The 18760-nt window shown below is 49.4% G+C and overlaps 1 protein-coding gene and 3 non-coding genes across 5 annotated transcripts; all 4 read left to right on the plus strand.

Moving 5' to 3' along the window:
• The first annotated feature begins 371 nt into the window (after positions 1 to 371).
• TRNAE-CUC (transfer RNA glutamic acid (anticodon CUC)) lies at positions 372 to 443 on the plus strand. The gene has a single exon. It is a non-coding gene; the product is annotated as a tRNA-Glu (tRNA).
• Positions 444 to 588: 145 nt separating this feature from the next.
• TRNAE-UUC (transfer RNA glutamic acid (anticodon UUC)) lies at positions 589 to 662 on the plus strand. Its single transcript has one exon. It is a non-coding gene; the product is annotated as a tRNA-Glu (tRNA).
• Positions 663 to 5428: 4766 nt separating this feature from the next.
• TRNAE-UUC (transfer RNA glutamic acid (anticodon UUC)) lies at positions 5429 to 5500 on the plus strand. Its single transcript has one exon. It is a non-coding gene; the product is annotated as a tRNA-Glu (tRNA).
• A 7949-nt stretch (positions 5501 to 13449) lies between these two features.
• On the plus strand, positions 13450 to 17831 carry LOC144114661 (uncharacterized). Of its 2 annotated transcripts, XM_077648540.1 has the most exons (6): positions 13450 to 13579; positions 14099 to 14405; positions 16159 to 16332; positions 16620 to 16733; positions 16876 to 16943; positions 17269 to 17831. In XM_077648540.1, exons 3-6 carry the CDS (start codon positions 16208 to 16210, stop codon positions 17748 to 17750), a joined length of 789 nt encoding a protein of 262 aa, XP_077504666.1. In that variant the 5' UTR covers positions 13450 to 13579; positions 14099 to 14405; positions 16159 to 16207; the 3' UTR covers positions 17751 to 17831. The 2 variants fall into 2 exon arrangements, with proteins under 2 accessions (XP_077504666.1, XP_077504665.1); XM_077648539.1 differs by lacking the exons at positions 13450 to 13579; positions 14099 to 14405 and having other exon boundaries at positions 15248 to 16332.
• The last annotated feature ends 929 nt before the right edge of the window (positions 17832 to 18760 follow it).

Raw genomic sequence — 18760 nt, forward strand, 5'->3', positions numbered from 1 at the left:
ACATTGACATCACACCCCGCAGTATCCGTTTTTGGCCTGTGGAGAAAAACAGTGTTGTGCCATATGATATATTTATGTTGCTGGGACTATTTAGTCTCTGGAAGAGCCGCATGATGGACCGCCACGCCGAATCACCACGGTCGTCGAAATCTTTGTTTCGTGAACAATGCGCTTTGCTGCGGGGAGTATATGCTGCCCTGTAAGAGCCGCCTAGCTGGCTCCCCTATCTGGATGCATGTGTGTGCCTCCCAGACTTTCGATTTGTTGGAAGGAGGGCTCATGCAGGGGTAAGATGGGCTGGTGTTTTGTGCCGTAAGCGTGCTTTGACTTTTCTTTTCGGCACTATTTCCATGCAATAAAGAAAAAAAAGTTCCGGCGTGGTCTAGTGGCAAGGATACCTGGCTCTCACCCTGGAGGTCAGGGTTCGATTCCCGGCGTCGGAAGCTGCGGTCACATGGTGGAATGGTTGGCACTCTACACTCTGTATACCGCGATCCGAGTTCAAATCTCGGTGAGACCTGTGCTTTTTTTCCTTTTCCCCCTTAAATTGCTTTGGACGTTTCTTGCGCACCCGCTTGCACTTCTCGTTCCGGCGTGGTCTAGAGGGGCTAGGATACCTGGCTTTCACCCAGGAGGCCCGGGTGCGATTCCCGGCGTCGGAAAGTGCGGTCTCATAGTGTAATGGTTGGCACTCTACACGCTGTATCCAGCGATCCGAGTTCAAATCTCGGTGAGACCTGCGCTTTTTTTCCCTTTTCCCACTTAAACTGCCATGGACGTTTCTTGTGCACCCGCTTACACCGCTTCTGCTCGTTCCGGCGTGGTCTAGTAAGTCCCCGGGACCAGATGGCTTGGGAGCCACATTTTACAAAGTTTTCGCCCATCAACTGGCATGTGTGTTACATCGCGTTATCTATGGGGCGTATAAAACAAGGCAGGTGCCACCGTCCTTCAGAGCTGCTCATATCGTTTTTATTCCTAAGACGGATGACCGTGACAAGCTGCGGTCAGTAAGTTCATACAGGCCTATCAGCCTTATGAACTCCGATTACAAAGTGTTTATGAAAGTGCTCGCGAAGCGGGTGCAAACGGTGATCAAGCACTTAGTTGGGCCGCATCAAACTTGCGGCATCAAAGGACGAACGATCTTCACGAACACTCACGTAGCAAGAAATGTGTTAGAATGCTGCGACGACATGGACGGCTAAGTTGCCATGTTGCAACACGATTTGGCGAAAGCTTTCGACAGGGTGTCACACGAGGTCCTCTTTTGCGTACTGAAGCATGCAGATGTAGGCAGCACAATTTTAGACGGTGTAATGATGGCCTATCGAGATTGCTGTACCCAGGTCATAATATATAAGTCCATAACAGAAAGAGTCCCAGTGCAATCTTCAGTAAGGCAAGGATGTGCACTGTCTCCCCTCTTGTTTGCTATATATGTCGAACCTTTTTTGTTTAGCCGTAATTCACCAAACATCAATACGAGGTATTAAATGCATTCTACGGAGGTAAAATTGTTGGCGTATGCTGATGACATAGCCGTATTCTGTCAAGATCGCGAGAGTGTGTTAGAAGGGGTCAACTTTGCTAAGGCTTTCTGTAAGCTAACGGGCTCAGAGATAAACTGGGAAAAGAGCGTTGGTATATGGCCCGGTAACTGTGACATCAAGCCAGAAAGGTTTGCTTGTACGACATGGACAGGCACACCTACGACGTACAGTCGCAATCAATATGAAGGTGATCGCGGGAGCGTCGACCGGCAGGCCTTTCAAGCTGCATAGCGGCCGATTTTAGAACTGCGAAGATAATGATCTCGCTGCCTTCTTGCCATCCTAGGCTGTTCCGGGCTACAAGATCACCCCCCTCCCCCATGACTAACACGTCGCCCTTTTTCCTTTGTTTGCTTCCCTATCATGACAATTTTGTGGGCGCGTCCTTGCCTCATACCTTGGCTAACAGTGACACCTCTGTGCGCAAGCTGATAAGGTGAGAAGAATGCATATAAAGGTTTCTTAGCAAAAGATGAATAATCTTTAAGACAGCACCTTCGTATAGCTTATTTTTATCATGTAAGGGCAGAATTATGCTGGCTTCCCTTTCCCTTTGGCTGTTCAATGAACCACTACTGTCGTTTCACGAAACATTTCCTGGGCTTTTGCGGAGCTTTTGGCTAACATCCCAGATTTATCGCAGCTGCTTCGCGACATATAAATGCTGTTTCTGTTGTTGGCGCCTTCAGTCGCTGTCCAAAATGCCACGGCCGTTAACGGTGGAAGAAAGAAGTGAAAGAATAGGCCTAGAAAAGGCAGGCTTCTCTCAAAGAAAAATCGCTGCCATAGTAGGCCGTCCACAAAAAACTATAAATTGTACCCTGAAATCTTATTTCAGAGAGAACCGTATAGCAGATGCTCCTCATCGTCGCAGACCGAGAAAAACGACTCAAGATGAAGACCACCACCTCGTAACTGCAGCCGTCCAAGACCCCTTCATAACAACCGAAAAAATATCCGAGAAGCTCGATGTTGACATTAGTCCCCCTACTATTAGAAGACGACTTCATGAGGCTGGATTGAAGAGTTGTGTAGCCGCAAGAAAGCCACTTCTTACAGCCGCACACCTTCAGAAACGATTAGAATTCGCTAACCGTCACAGGAACTGGACGTGGCACCAATGGCAGCAAGTGATATTCAGCGACGAGTCTACATTCTTCACCTGCTGGAATCAGCGCCTCCGCGTAGGGAGGGTCGCCAATTCTCGGTAAGATAGGCATGCGCATGCTTTCTGCGCAGTTCAAAATTCATTTTTTTTTCTATTCTTTTCCGGCAGCTTCGAGGAGAACAACGTCCTAAACTTTGCTGCCAGCGGACGCGTGTCCGTAAATGTGTGGGGTGCCGTAAGCTACGCCGGTCTTGGCCCGCTCTACCGCATTCCAGGGAGGCTGAGAGTTGAAGCATACAAAGAAATTTGTGACAGCATTCTTCTTCCATATGCAATTAATGGACCTCTCCCGGACGGGTGCTTTTACTTCCAGCATGACGGGTGTCCCGCACACACTGGAACTGTAGTGCAGGAGTATCTGAACAGCAGTGACATCGCAGAGCTGGAGTGGCCTCCACGAAGTCCGGACCTCAACATCATTGAGAACATTTGGGGCATTATGAAAGCGAATCAGGCAAGCGTGCATCCGGACACAAGGAATCCAGAAACACTGTGGCAAGCAGTGGAATCGGAGTGGAATCGCCTTCGCGGAGACCTGACTTTGGTAGAGTCGCTCTACACATCACTGTCCGGAAGAATAGCAATACTTCAAAAGCAGGGAGGACATCCTATCAAGTACTGAAGGCAATCTGATACGTTCCTGGAGCGGACAGTATTGACTGAGATTATGTTGCATTATACTGGAACGTGCAGCGTGTTGAGATTTATTCTTTTTTTTGCAGTGAATAAAAAAATATTCATCAATATTGGGCTGTAGTTTTTGTTTGCTCCTAATTAGCAGCTTCTGCAACTGCAGGCTAAGAGTATACAAATTAACGGGAGTGTTAAAGACCGAAACAATTTCGAACAGTGGAATACTGCAGTTGGAGGAAATGGGAGACCTCCTTCCCTCTTCTTTCACTTCCTCCTTTATTTCTTCCCTTAGGGCGCTGAGCGGGTGTCCACCGAGATATGTGAGACAGTTACTGCGTCATTTCCTTCCCTCAAAAACCACATTTTCAGGAAAAGGGTGGCGCAGTAGTATATGTCGTCGCCTTCGTTTTTGACGACACCTGTAGCAGCAGGTCGTGGGGCATGGAGTAGAGAACCCAGTAAAGAAAAGGGCAGAAAAGTTGCGTAGTGGAGGGCTGTTGAGAAAAGAGCCCGCGGCTTATAGAAAAGCATGAGGGCAACGGATGCGCGTGTAATTTCATTCCTGAACGATAAAAAATGCGTCTATGGGTGAACGCTAGCACGATAAGCTAACTGCCAATTGACTGCGTGCACGCCCATCATATACAGACGAAAATAGCACATGCGGTGTCACCATGCACTACCTGCTTGGAGACGCGTAAATAAAAGAAAAATTGTTACTAGATAGCCGGGAGTGTCAGCTGTAACAGGAACAGCGATAAGAGAGAGTGGAACTAGCATGATGTTTCCCTCGCCACTGATGGTGATGACGTAACGTGGCGCTGCTTCTCGTCCCGGTTGCGGCTCGAGCGATCACCTTCATATTGATCGCGACTGTACCTTGGTGTGCCTTTCGAGCACTATCAGGAACCCGCATGGTGCTGGAGCAACGCAACGGAGAAAATGAAGGAGAGGACAAGAAACTGGCAGGGTCGCGGCCTTTCAATTTTTGCGCGTGCCTCTGCTTGCAATTTGTTTTTGATAGCTAAAGTTGGGTATGTGTTGCAAGTGGTGTTTATGGCCCGCACAAATGTGCAGAAAATGCATCGGGTTTTTGCTGTGTTTATATGGGCCTCAACATGGGAGAGGGTGAGTCGTACCAACCTTTTCCAAAAAGTCCGCGATGGAGGCCTAGGTCTTTCTCATTTGTTTATCAGGCAGATTGTGCCGCGTTTCTTTTTTCTGCGGGACCAAAGCGACAGTTTTTGCGCACAGTCATACAAGTGCGACTTGCGAAAGCGCTTCCTGAATTTATTGTGACTACAAGTGATATAAGATGCCGCCATCGTGTGACTGGTTACTTTCATGAAGTTGTTTCTTTCCGCATGTTGCATGGAAAGTTTTCAATGGATTACTTATGTACTGTCACGAAGAAGAAACTGTATGCAGACATAATTGAAAATCTACTGCCGACACCATTGTACAGGTCTGTTTACTGTGGTGGCCCAGGAAAGAACGTTTTAAAACGGGTTAGAAAAATGCCGGTAAGACCTTCTGTCAAATCCTTTTTCTTTAAGCTGCACACGAAAACACCACCCGTAAAAGCGTGGCTAGATCAGAAAGGGATATTTGTACCCTGGACAGTTAACTGCTTACTCTGGAAAAAAAACAACAAACTATTGAACACGTATTTATTGACTGTTGGGACCTTATATTCCACTGGGACATTCTGCAGCGAACCCTTAAGAAACAACTACCAATAACGCGATAAGGGATCCGGTTTCTCCCAGTCAAGTGTGATGAAGGCATTCCCTTTGATATGTTGATGCTGCTGGGCTTCCACAGTCTGTGGCAAACCCGAATGGCAGTCCGCCATGCAGATGTTACTGTTCCCTCTTTACGCGAAAACTTTATCCAGCATATGATCTACATGAGTGAAGTCTATCAGGCGTTACCTGACCCCCTGAGTGGATTAATGTATTTGATGATTTGGTGTGCCTGAAGAAATTTTAACTTTACTCCTCCAACCGAAGACAGGCTGGTGTGTTTTGTCTGTATATTGAATGTCATGATACCGGTAACAAAGGAAAAACAATCCGGCGTGGTCTAGTGGCTAGGATACCTGGCTTTCACCGAGGAGGCCCGGGTTCGATTCCCGGCGTCGGAGAGTGCGGTCTCATGGTGTAATGGTTGGCACTCTACAATCTGTATCCAGCGATCCGAGTTCAAATCTCGGTGATACCTGCGCTTCTTTTCCTTTTTCCCACTTAAACTGCCTTGGACGTTCCTTGTGCACCCGCTTGCACTACTTCTCCTCGTTCCGGCGTGGTCTGAGATGATTCTAGTTCCGGCCACCAAGCGTGACGGACGTGTAATGACTATGACTAGCTTCATCGGAGCGGCTACAGCGGCCATGTCTGGCCGCGGAAACAGGGATTTCGCATCGAACAACGATTACCAGGTCGTACTTCCTGGTCTGCCAACTGGGCGTTTTGTTTTGAATACTGTTTTTCTGCACGGTGACACCAGTGTGCGCCCTTACAGAGTGGAAGATTTTCGAGATGCGCTCGTTCCGCTGTCGCTCCTGCCGGAAGTTATCGCCCTAGGCGCTTATCGCATGAGCCATGTGTGGGCGGTAACCTTTAAGGACGCTGAGGCTGTGAAGATTTTAAACGTCGGCGAGTTCAAAGTGAAGGGTGCCCGATGCCTGGTGATCGACTCCGCCAACCGTGATGTCCGAATGAAGCTGCCCTGGCTGCTACACAGCGTACCGGACGAAGACGTGCGGCTTGCCTACGCGCCGTTTGGGAAGGTGACCGACGTCTCAAGAGAGCGATGGCGCGCACAAGGCGTGTCTGACAAGGGTTCAACTACGAGGCTGGTGGCCCTTAAGTTAAACGCCGGCGTGAAGCTGGACGACCTGCCCCACCAGGTGAGCGTAGCCGTTGAGCTGGCGCTTGTGGTCGTGTCAGGCAGGCCTGCGCTGCCGCGGCACAGGGCATATTCGGCGAGATTGTCGGATTCCACGGTGCGCAGCTTGCCGTCGCTTCGGCCATGAGGAGCGCCAGTGCGCGCGGACGTACGCCAGCGTCGCAGGGCCCGTGAACAGTGAGAACACGTCTTCACTTCTCATGGATGAGACAGATGCAGACGATGCACCGAAAGAAGCGAGTGTTCCAGTAGCGCAGCCGTCTGCGTCTACTGTTCCTCAAGCCGAACAGTTAGTGGCTCTTCTCAGTAATGGAGCAACGCTTGGACAGCCGGCGGGACCTGCAGCACAAGCGGACGTTGCGCCAAAAGATTAGGCTGCAGCGCGAAAGGAATCTACACTGAGTGTCACCCATCCTGGTGCTGAGCCCATGGACGTTCCCCCGACTGCAACCAGCCTTATGACCGGAAAGCGTTCACATGAGGACGGCGCAGGCATTGAGGCACAGCAGAACCTCAAAGAAGGAGACGAGCCTCCTCCTAAAAGCCAGGTATGAGGCGAGCGAGCTTTAAACCGCGGCCGAACATTCCGGTCGACTGACGGCAGGCGGGGAAACCGCCTCCATAGCTTTGTCCTGTTAAGCCCGCTTTAGGGTTTGTGGGGGCGCGGTGCTTGGTGTGAGGGCAGACACTAAAGGATATTGTCCCTTTTCTTTCCAAATGGTGAATCGTTTTCCAGAAGCACTTCGTGTAGAGACTTTAAACGTGCGAAGCCTCGGAGCAAGAAGGCGACAGTGTCAGCTTAGTCGCCTTTTCTTAGAAAATGAGCCAAGAATTGAAAGCCAAGAAGCGACAGATCGTATGGTGTCCGCTTTCCGTCCGCATTTTGATGTTTGCGTGTGCCACTCTGTAGGCGCCTCAGGCGGCTGTGCACTTTTCATACGAAATAATGCCGCGAATATTTGCAGCATTTGTTCGTTTTTCAAATCTGCCGCCACACCACTTTATCGCTTTGTTTGCGACGCAAGACGCGACTAGATTTATCTCGATTGATCGCAGCCTGGCAGCGCTGATTCTACGTTGTTCAGGAATGTTTCTAGTAACTTTGCACGCTTTATCTCGAAAGTTTGCTATCAGCTTTAAATTGAGCACGGCCGACGGCGGTGGGCATTCTGTTCGACGACCGCCGAGCGCGCTTGTCGCTTCGCCGCCGCCGAGTGATTCAGTCCATTTTGGGTGAAAGTCAGCCCAATAAACAGTTTTCTTTTAGAAGACCTTTTGTCCGTCTTCATCGCTGCTTCGACTGCCGTCACCACTACGTGACATCTGGTGGAGGTGCGGGGTAGCCTTCTATGTTCCGGACGCCCCCTTCAAGTCGTGAAGCCAGCCCTCAGCGCTCCGCATCTGAGGACGAGCCAGCAGCTCAGCGAGCCAGCCGACGTCTCCCGGGAGACGAGCCTGAGTTCGGGACCCTGCCGGACCGCACCAGAATGCGAAAAGACTGTGCTACGAGCACCGCAACCTCGCCGAAGATGTCGACACCGATCATACTGCAGCAGCCGCGGGTGCCGCCAACTTTCAATGGATCCCTAGGCGAAGACCCTGAAGAATGGTTGGACCAATTTGAGCGCGTGGCGTCATTCATCAAGTGGGATGATGCGGCAAAAATTGGACACGTGTTTTTCTCATTTGATGGCTCCGCACGCACGTGGTACGAAAACTACGAGTCGTCTCTAACGACATGGGAGCTATTCAAGAGAGAACTATTGAAGGTATTCACCAGTGTCGTGAGGAAAGAAAGAGCCGAACGACTCCTCGAGTCTAGGATCCAGCTTCCGAATGAGCCCGTCCGCGGTTACGTCGAGGAGATGAAGCGCCTATTTCGCCGCGCCGACCCCGAGATGACCGAGAGAAAGAAATTTCAGTTTTTAATGCGCGGCGTAAAAGAACAACTCTTTGTCAGCCTCGTCCGCCAGCCGCCAAAAACAGTCGAAGAATTCATGCAAGAAGCCTGCACGATTGAGAAGACCCTCAACGTCAGAGCTCGGCAGTACAATCGGCCTTCCTCTGCCTGTACAATCCGTTCGGACACGACGGCCACCACCAGTGACAGCTTGTGGGAAGTTATCCGCGAAATCGTCCGAGAGGAGCTACGCCGATTACTGCCATCCTCCCCACAGGCACAAGCAGCGACTCTGATGGATGTGGTACGGGAAGAAGTGTAACAGGCACTTGGCACCCCGACGGCCACAGAACCCCAGGCCATGACCTACGCCGCTGCAGTAAGGACTGCTCAGCCCCAACGACAACCCCTACGTCCTCCCCGAGATGAGCCACTTGTTCCACAACGCCGCCTCCCAGCCCCCGCCCGCCCAGCCTATGACCGACGCTCGGATGGATGGATGGATGGATGGATGGATACGGATGGATACGGATGGATAGACTAACGAGGCTGACAGCTGCCATGCACATCGACCTTTTCACAGAGGTGACACAGTGCCGCCGGCACACCATCGCAATCCGAAGACACAGTTACAAAAACGTGATCAACGTGACCTTTCCGAAACCGTGTCCTGAGCAATTACGAACCTTTTGACGACATGAGAAAACAATACGCGCTCGCAGCTCCGAACGTGAGACCGTGTGTAGTGGAATTTAAGAAAATAACGAAGATGCAAAAATAAAAAAGTCTTACGATGGTTCAGAGAGCAGCTACGGAGCTCATGTGAAAGTTTAACGCACGATATCGTCCTCCAGGAACACGAAAAGTACCCAGAACGCGCACCGAGTGTAACCCAAGTAGTCCGCGGGCTGCCATAGGTGAAAAACTAACGCATTGCTACGGAGATGCAGGCAACTCGTGCTACCAGAGCAAATCGTACGCCGGACTGAATCTGCGAGTGTCCGGGACTGCAAATCGAATGTGCCCATAGCAACAGTACGTAGAATGGAGAGGTGTGAATACCGCCAATACCGCGGCGCAGAGGAGGCCGGTGCCTTCTCTGTGCCTGGGAAAAGGAGAGGTGAACAATGGGAGCCGGCCGTCGGGGCTAATACGGCATTTCGCCGCCACGCGCCGCCACCGGAGTAGGACGCCCGTCGCATCACCGTCGCTCATAGAAACGCAGACCGTTCGCAGCTGTTCTGTCGTTGACTTTTCAACTGCGTTCATGTTGCTTCAAGTACAATCAATTTTTTTTTAAAAGGGAGCTCGGAAGCTCTTATCGCTAAGGGTAACCGGCCCATTTCAGTCGTGTTGTTTGCGGCCATTGCTGTGCAATGCGCTCGCGCGTCGTCTGCTGCGCTGATATGACAGCGCGCGCCTGCTGGAATCCAATTCGTGAAAAATTGTTCTGTCACCTTTAAGTTCGGTTGTCTGAGGGTCGTTATTTGAAAGCAGTGTTTGGCAGAAGATAATACTGAAAGCTTGGGCTCTGAAAATGCTCTGTTACATGCTGTTTACTCAGGTAACAGACGACGCAAGCCGAAAGGGCATGCACTAAGTAGCACGTAAAGCGGTTAGACTGCTTCCAAAGCGATACGCGTCCTGATCCCGCGTTTCCTTCGTGAAGTTTTTTCATAGTTACCATTGTCGCCACCGAAGCCACAGTTGGCGCCAGAAAATGTGGAGCTGTGCCATGTGGTTTCATCATTTGATCGGCCGCGCTCTTTCCTGCAGCACTGTTTCTCGAGTCGCAGTGTTGACGCTCAACTTGAGCGGCACGCGCGAAAAATGCGCCCTGCTGTCAGTACCATCAGTTATGTAACGTGAGGCGCTGCGCCATCTGCCTGAATATAGCACTGCGCGGGCTACCTCAGCGGAACGGGTCTTCAATCCTTCTTTTAACTTTCTATCTCCCACATTCCTTCAACCTTTTTTCAACTTACGCCCCATGGCACAGTTTTCGAATAAAAAAAAAAGAAGATATAGGGGTTCATGTATTCAATAACGGTGCGTTGTGACACAAAACTTACTCCAACTCGAAAAAAAAGCATTTATTGTAGAGTCTCACCCGCCGCGGTGGCTCAGCGGTTAGAGCGCTCGGCTACTGATCCGGAGTTCGCGGGTTCGAACCCGGCCGTGGCGGCTGCCTCTTTATGGGGGCAAAACGCTAAGGCGCCCGTGTGCTGTGCGATGTCAGTGCACGTTAAATATCCCCAGGTGATCGAAATTATTCCGGAGCCCTCCACTACGGCACCTCCTTCTTCCTTTCTCCTTTCACTCCCTCCTTTATCCCTTCAGTTACGGCGCGCTTCAGGTGTCCAACGATATATGAGACAGATACTGCGCCATTTCCTTTCCCCCAAAACCAATTATTATTATTACTGTGGAGTCCCACTCCCACGTGGCAGTAAAGCGTATGCCACTTTCACAGTTTCGCATACTTTAGCGAAAGGGGTTTTTTGCAAAATGTTTAATTACATCCTTGTCAGTAACACTGAGTGCGTAGTTGCAGAGGAGCGGCCTCAGGAAAAGAACCGATTCATGAGCTTAAGCCTGTGCTCATTGCTGCCGTCGCTCTTGCACTAAGCAACTTTGAAGCTGAAGCACAAAGAGCTAGCTTGGACAGCGTGCTCTATTAATGTAGTGAAAGGCTTATGCAATGTCCCATCTTCCTGCCGGGTGCTGTCAGCAAAAGCTCTTATTGTGTCGAGAACGAAGAGAAGTTTGATCTGACGGGTACAGCAGCCCATCTCGGTCTTGGCTGCGGGTGAACTGAAAGAGTGGCTGGTTGCTAACCGGCTTCATACACAAAGGCAGTTCTCGCATTCTCTATGCCAGCCGACAACTCGTGCAATGTAACCGCCCACATAAGCGGTAGTCGAGTTCTGAAGCGATGGCAGCTGCTGTGGCAAAATTGTGGTAGTAAGCCTCTGAAGCACCAGTCTTTCTCTCAACAGCCTCGGCGCTGTTTGCACAGTCGACGTGGGAGGCTTTGGAGCTGAAGTAAAAGTTGGTTGCGCAGAAAAGAGGAGATCAGTGGTTATGAGCCTTGACATCGAAGCACATTCTTTGTGGGCAATATTGGATGCTGAATTAGACGTAGCGATCATGGTGCTCTGTAGCTTTCCGAGACCTGACAGTGCAGCCCTAACATCCAACATATCGTTACACCCGGATGACATTCGCAAACTGCCGAACAGAGATTCAGTAGGATCGCTGTTGAATTTTCGGGTGGGGACGAAAAAAAACTTCTCTTCTGTCAGCAGATATTTGACGCACGCCACTGCAGAATAGGTAGTGAGCAGAATCGCCTGATGCGTCTCGTCTGGGAGAAATTCACGGGTATGCCCACATCTTATTCTTTTTAGCGTTTTTGAATACATAGGGACAGATTGCGCGCGGAATACGAACATGAAAGAGCTTCACGAAAGCATGAATGCAATTAACAACGCTTGCAAACGCGAAAGCAAGAATCGTACTGCGCGCGGCCGATGAGAGCGAGCCCACCTTCTCGTATTCTCGAAGAGAGCGGAGGCACCCGACGCGCCAAACGTATTCTACTCGCACAGCGCCGTCATGACGGAGCCGGCGCCCGAGGAGAGCGTTCGTCCAGGCACAGAGCAGGCACTGATTGGACCTAACGCATGGGGTGCGCCACGCTTTCGTGTTTTTGGGCACAATTGACGGCGTGCCGGCAAATTGTGGTGCGGTTGGTTGAGCCGCAATGCAGAAGAAAGGAAGCGGCATAAGTTTCCACGAGTTTATTGCAGTCGGATAGGCCCGAAATCGGCGGGCAGTGGCCGAGGAGCAAGGCAACTTCGGCGACGGATCGCGCGGCTTCGCGGCTATTTGTTACCGCCGAGCTCGTGGGTTATTACGCCGAGCTCGTTTAGCCCTTTTGGATATTATAATGCGTTTCTGCATTCAAATCTAATAAGTTGGTTCGTGTCTCTGACTTCGCATCGTTGCTGTTCGGCCGCGTGGTGAACAGTGCAAAAATCAAGTAAGGCCTGCAACTCGTGCTCATTCGGTCGTGCTCTCAGCGTAAGTTTAGGCGTGATATTTTGTCTGCTTGGTATCGTAAATTGAACGCAGGGGGCCATTTTCAGATGCTTATCGATGCTTATTTTCAGATGCTTATCGCGAGCATCACTTCGCGTGGAAACAAAAAGTACGACAAAAAGTTGCCGCCAGTCGCCTTCAGCGTTAATTCACACCGTGCCGCGCTTGAAGAAGCACCGTTCTCGGGTAGTAGCACGCACGACGGTTTTTCTTTGTTTTCATTTTCGCGAATTTCAACAAGTGTGTCGTTTCAACACCGGTCCAACGAGTACGCTAGGATCTGGACAAAGTCGCGCAGTGTTTTTTCCAAATTTTAGAGTTTTCACATTGTAGATCGATCAGAACCTGGCGAGCACAGCAAATTCTACGCCAAAAGCCACTCCTATCAAGCAGAATGCGCACACATGAATAAATTCTAAAACAAGATAAGTTTTATAGCTTAGCAGAGTGAGCGTAAATTTTGTTTGGAGCTCCAGGAAAATGTCTATGCATGCGCTAGTGGAGCTCTCGGATTGCATTTGCCTTATTCAAAGCAGCTATAGTGTTCATCAATTTGCAAGGTCTCCGGAGTGAAGCGGCTCGGTGAAAATAGGAAGAACATTACAAGGTTCGTCGTGTGAGAAAGCTGATTCGCGTCGCGCGTCACGTCGTTCTATCTTGCACTAGCAATTGGATATGCTTTATTGACCCATGAGTTGAAAACTGTGGATGATTAGTTCCTCCCCATACCTTGCGCTTTCACCCGCCGTAGCGCTGCGCGTTACTTGTCGCCAACTAGGAGCGGAGAAGCACCCGGGGCAGCGCTCCGCCTGCTAATTCAGTCTGGCGAACAGGCTGAAAAGTGCAGAACTACTCTCTGGGCATCAACAAAACTGTTTGTAACCACAAGCGATGCGCACGCATTGAAATATCCGTATATACCAGTTGGTTTCGAAGGCAGCGTCGCTTGACGCAGTGTAGTCATGCTGCGTTTTGCCTACACCCCGCGTTGCTGCCGACCGCAGTGCCATCTTTATTTACAAACATGACGCTTGTCTCGTGGCCTCCGCGATCAGCACCGGCGGCGCGCCGTTGCTCAGGCGGTCCCATTCGGTGTGTAGCGCAGCGGAGGTGTAATTATGCTAACTCCGTAACACGCCGCGAGGTGGCGACCTTAGCCCAAGGCTCAAGCGGCGCTCGCCTGGCCGGCACTGCCGCACTGCATGCGATTTCAGTGGCGACATAACCCTGTTGGCACGTTTTCACGCAGAAGAACAGCGAAAACGAAGTCAATTTCTTTCGACTCCTGCTTGCAGCTACAAAGAAGTCGAGGTGCGTTGTTAAACAGTTACAGAAAGCTTTTGCATGCAGCTTTAGTGGTCGTCTAAAGGCCGACTGGGGCAACCGAGGCTTTTACCGCGCAATATTTCGTCCAGATTGCTTGCCATCGTGCTGAATGTTTTTTTTTTTGTTTTGCAAAAAGTTGCCGCGCTGTATGACAATACTCAGGTATGCTTTTTGTGCTTTTCACTCGATTTTTAAGAAACTAGGCAGCTACTTTACAGCGAAGCTCTCTGGCTCGAATAACATAATTAGTTACGATAAGGGCTCGTGCATTGTTTATACGACACCATGAGAGTCAGAAGTTCTGAGCTCGGCTTTTTTGCTCTTGAAGCGAGAACTTTTTGCTGGGATTTGTTCTGCTATGTTGCATGTGTTCCTGGTAGGTGCGAGTGGTTCCGTGTAGCTAATGTGATCCCGCAATTAAATTATTTGCTGTGTGATGAAAACTGCATCTGTTCTCTGTCATGAGCTTCGCACCACAATCATATCTGCTTCTGTATTTTTCAGATAAATGTACTGCTGCGTACCTTTCTGCCACTCTGACAGAAAAAAAAACAACTTGGAATAAGTTTGCACGAATTTTCCGCGAATGATGATCGCCGCCAAGCATGGCTGAAGGCCATATCAAGAAAAGATTTTGTCCCAAATGACAAGTCTGCTAGCAGTGTCGTCTGCAGCCTTCACTTTTTAGATTCGGATTATACTTTGTGGTCCACAAAGCTGCGGCGCCTGAAACGGGATGCTGTTACGAGCGTGTTCGCGGGTTACCCAAGCTACATGCAGCCACAACAGTCACAACAGCCACTAAAAAGACGTAAGTTGGAGCGATTGACGCAGAATTTTACTCCAAACCAAGAAAGGGCATCAAATTTATCGAGCGGCCCTGATGAAGCTGCTGTTTCAGCCTGTGGTCGCGAAAAAAGCACAGGCCATTCGGCAACTTCTGCCTGCTCGTTTCCTTTTGTGTATGAAGATGGCCTGATTCATGCACCCTTGTTAGGAGATGGAGAAGCAAGTCCTAAAGGTGGAGGATATGAGAAACCAAGTGCACAAGAGGCAGTTGGTGAATTACAGCAGTCTAGTGAGGCACTTGATTGCGCAACGCAAACTACCGATGACCTTCTGCGCAAGCAGTCGGATTCAAGGAATATAAACCGAATGAGAGTGCAATTGTTCAGGAAAGCAGATACTATCGGGAGACTGCAGCGAGAAAACAGCCGCCTAAAAAAGAAGCTCAGTGGTTTTGAAAGCCACACTCTCCACTCAGCGTTGAGAAAGTCCTTGGACAAGGTAGGCACAGCCCAGTTCTGCTTAGAAGGCTGCCTAGCGGTACAGATCGCCAATGCGTCAAGGCAACGGTCCGTGTGGTCTCCAGACTTTGTCCGAAAATGTGTAGTTTTGTACTACTTGTCCCCTAAGGCATACCGTTACATACGCAACAGAGGACTGTTGAAATTGCCTTAAAAAACACGCTACTTCGCTATGTTGGCAAATCCAACAGTGAAAGTGGGATCACACCATTAATGAAAGAACGCCTAAAACAAGAGGTGGGGCAGCTGAAACAGCAAGCGCGGTTTTCCTTAATTATTGTGGATGAAATGGCTATAAGCTCCAAATACATCTACGATCGTAAAAGGGACTGCTTTTTTGGTCAGAAAACGCTGAGACAGGAGGGAATGTAAACAACATCGTGCTTGCCAACAAGGTGCTGTGTTTCGTTGCAACAGGCTTGTGCACGTCGTAAAAAATTCCTTGCGGCTTTTTCTTCACTAACCGATTAGGTGCCAAGCTCGTGTATAAGCTGACAAAAGAAGTGATCGCTGAAGTTGAAAAGTGTGGCCTCTGCGTCGTCCGGATCGTCACGGATAACCACAAGATTAATGTCACAATGATGCGCCACCTGGGTAATGGCTCCCTCAAGCCAGTGGTCAGTCATCCATGTGATCCAGAAAGAAGCCTATTCTTGTCCTTTGACCAGTGTCATATAAAAAAACGTGTGAAGCCTTCTTCTGGACGGGGAAATGACAGATGGCAGTCAGCCAATAACTGGAGAGTTTGTGAAGCACCTCTATATGTCCTTCAAAAAAACGAGATTGTGAAACCAGTTCGACTCCTGAGAAGCACATAGAGCCAACTAATTTTGAGAAGATGCATGTGGGCAGAGCAGTGCAGCTGTTTTCAGATGAAGTTATCTCGGCGCTTTCTTTTTTGAAAGAATACCCCAGTTACCACCCTCAGGCAAAACAGTTCAGGAACGCAGACGCAACAATATTGTTTATGAAGGTGATGCAGAAGTGGTTTGCCATCCACAATGTGGCCAACCGAACAGCAGATGTGCATACGAGAAAGCCTGACCAAATGCACTTTTTTTGCGCTACCGACGAACGCCTACAATGTCTGGAGAAGGAGTTCCCAGACTACCTCGAAACTCTCTACAATGTCTCTAAAAGGAGAGGGTAATAGTTTCTTAGTGCTGAAACCTACGAAGCTATCTTGCTGACAAGCAAATCTACGGTACTATGCATTAAGTACCTTCTCGAGAGCGGCTTCTTTTATGTTTTAACAAGGAACTTCTCGAGCGACCCCGTCGAGCTCCTCTTCAGTTCTTTGCGGCAAATGGCTGGCAGCAACGACTGCCTGCATGGAAGAGCCGTGACATTTAGCCTGGAGAGGATCTTGCGGACTGGCAGCCTGTGCCCATCCCAAGCTTCAAACGTTGAAAACGGACAGACTGTTTTGAGGTAGGTGCAGGTTATTTGAGCTCCGGGTCGAGTGCTCATAGTTGTGAACTGGTTGTCTCTTGTTTCAAAATAGAAAGCTTATCACATTTCAGACCCTTGCACAACTAAGATTTCACGATGCGAGCAGCTACTAGTGTTGTAGCCTGCCTGCTGACTGGAATTTTTTACAGTTCATAACACACGAGCACACAAATCCTGCGGCGCCGATGGGCAATGTGTTACAAGCAGTTTTTGCTTTATGTGGCTGCTGCTTAGTAGTGGTGGTAACTGTTTTACATGTATTGCAGTATGCATGGTGCCTCCCTGAATGTGACGTCCTCCGAACTTGATGTTCCGGCAGAAGCAACAGCACAGGCAGCCACACATGATTCGGCCGAGCCAGCGCAAGTTGCCCCAGCCAGGTATACCTTGCATCAAATGTTTTTCAAGAGCTTACGCTTGGCTGGCTCGCTGGACTACTAGTGCTGTTCTTCTGCAGCCAACAGCGATTTTTCTAATAGATATATTTGGCTGATATGAATAGTGGGCATATTTTTGTTTCAGGTTCGTGGATACTGGAGATTTTGTGATGCACATTTACGAGCTCTTCACATCACTGAAAGCGATGCCTCGTGAGTGCACACTCGTTCACCTACTCCACTCATGTGAAGTGCCACCAAAAAGCGATCATTTCGCGTTATGTCAAGGCTATAACAACTGTGTGGTATCAATGCCCAAAATTTGAAAATTTTGAGGGAATGCACGTTGAGTGGCGACATGACAAATGTCATATTTGGTTTATGCACAAGCTTTGTCTCTACATGCCGTCTAAAATTTGCTCTGCGGAACTTTTTTATAGGTTAGTGCCAAAAGCTGTTTCTTTTTGTGCTGTCACAAATGGGAATACATTGCAGAATGTCTAGCTCCATATACTAATATGGGTATGTTCTATTTCAGTGCAGCGGCCCCCATCAACCATAGCAAATTCCAGCATCGCTTATATAGCAGGGATCGTGGCGAGAGCAGTTGAGGAGCGGAGAACATGCAGCTTCTGCCCTCCCCTCCACCAGTCAAATGGACCAAGTCCCGTGCTGATGGGGCTTATTGACCTGCAATCAAGGGGTGGACTAACATTCCCAAAGTCAAAATTTGTCACGGTCCTTGTGACCGTTAAGAAGGCTGTCGACATTGCCCTGCCGCACATAAAAAAGAGCAACATGCGTCAGAAGCTGGCTGAACTGTTATTGCCTCGACTAGAGCAGTGCCCCCTTTTCGTTTGCCCAGCAAGGGATGACCACGCCGCAAGCACACTATCTGTAGTGTTTACTAAGTTCATGAGGCCACTCTTAGCCAACGTCGGCGCTACTGTGACAGACAGGGCTGCTTACCGCAAAAAGCTGGCCTGCAAGCCACTGCACAGGAAAGTGCACCGTGTTTAAAATAAGCACAATGTAAAGACGGATGCTGAACAATATGGTTCCGATTTTGTCTTTGTAAATAAAATGTCATTTATCCTCAAATGGTTTTATCTCCTCCTGCCAAGCTGTAGCTTCGACGCTTTAAACACTCTTTTTTGCTTGCCGCGCACGAAAGAAAAAAAAACGAGACTAAATTCGCCTCAGTTACCACCATACACAACGTAAAAAAACCTTATGCATTGCAGGCTTTTATTTATTTGGGGATACTGCTAGCCTCTTTCGAGGCTGTAGCAGGATTGGGGTATAATATGATACATTTGAACACGCCACAAAAGAGCCATCCACAAAAAGGAAGCCCAATATTTAAGTGGGACAATGCATTCAGTGGCATCTGCAAGCGTTGAAAGCTATATATATTACACGCATGTAAGTACAAATCACATTTGTACCATTTCTAGAGGAAAACTGACAGAACTTCTTGATCTCTATATATCAAAAGTAATTTGAGGTTCTAGACTAATATGTAAAAGAACTGCAGAATTAAAATAAACCTCTCCGCTCAATTGTAAAATGTTCCGCATTTTGAAACCATGCACGGCTACAGAAATAAAGAAAATTGCCTGCGTGTTGTGAAACGAACGCTCTCATGATGATCTGCCTCACTCCGGTCCTAAGTCTGCGTCATAATTTAAAAAAGCAATTGCCTAATTGCACCAGTAAGCTACTTGTGCTGTGCGATAATTTTCTAGTGCGCGTCGCGCACAGACTGCGAAAACTGCGTTTTCTTCCTCTGCGCCCGTCCGCATCAGGGAAAGCGAGACTTGGGTTACGCGCGCCATGGTGCGGCGAGAGGAGCAGTCACACCGCTTTCTCCGATTACGCTCTCTCCGTGCGAATCGAATGGCCGGAGCAATGGCGCGCCGCCGGAGCTGATCGCGAAGGCCGCGCTTGTCTATACCCCCGCTAGGCGACACCTCCTCTCCCTCTACCTCAGCGGAGCACATCTGGTAGAGCGAGCGGCGACAGCAGCG

Source organism: Amblyomma americanum, chromosome 1, assembly GCF_052857255.1.
Source record: "Amblyomma americanum isolate KBUSLIRL-KWMA chromosome 1, ASM5285725v1, whole genome shotgun sequence".
Taxonomy (NCBI): Eukaryota; Metazoa; Arthropoda; class Arachnida; order Ixodida; family Ixodidae; genus Amblyomma; species Amblyomma americanum.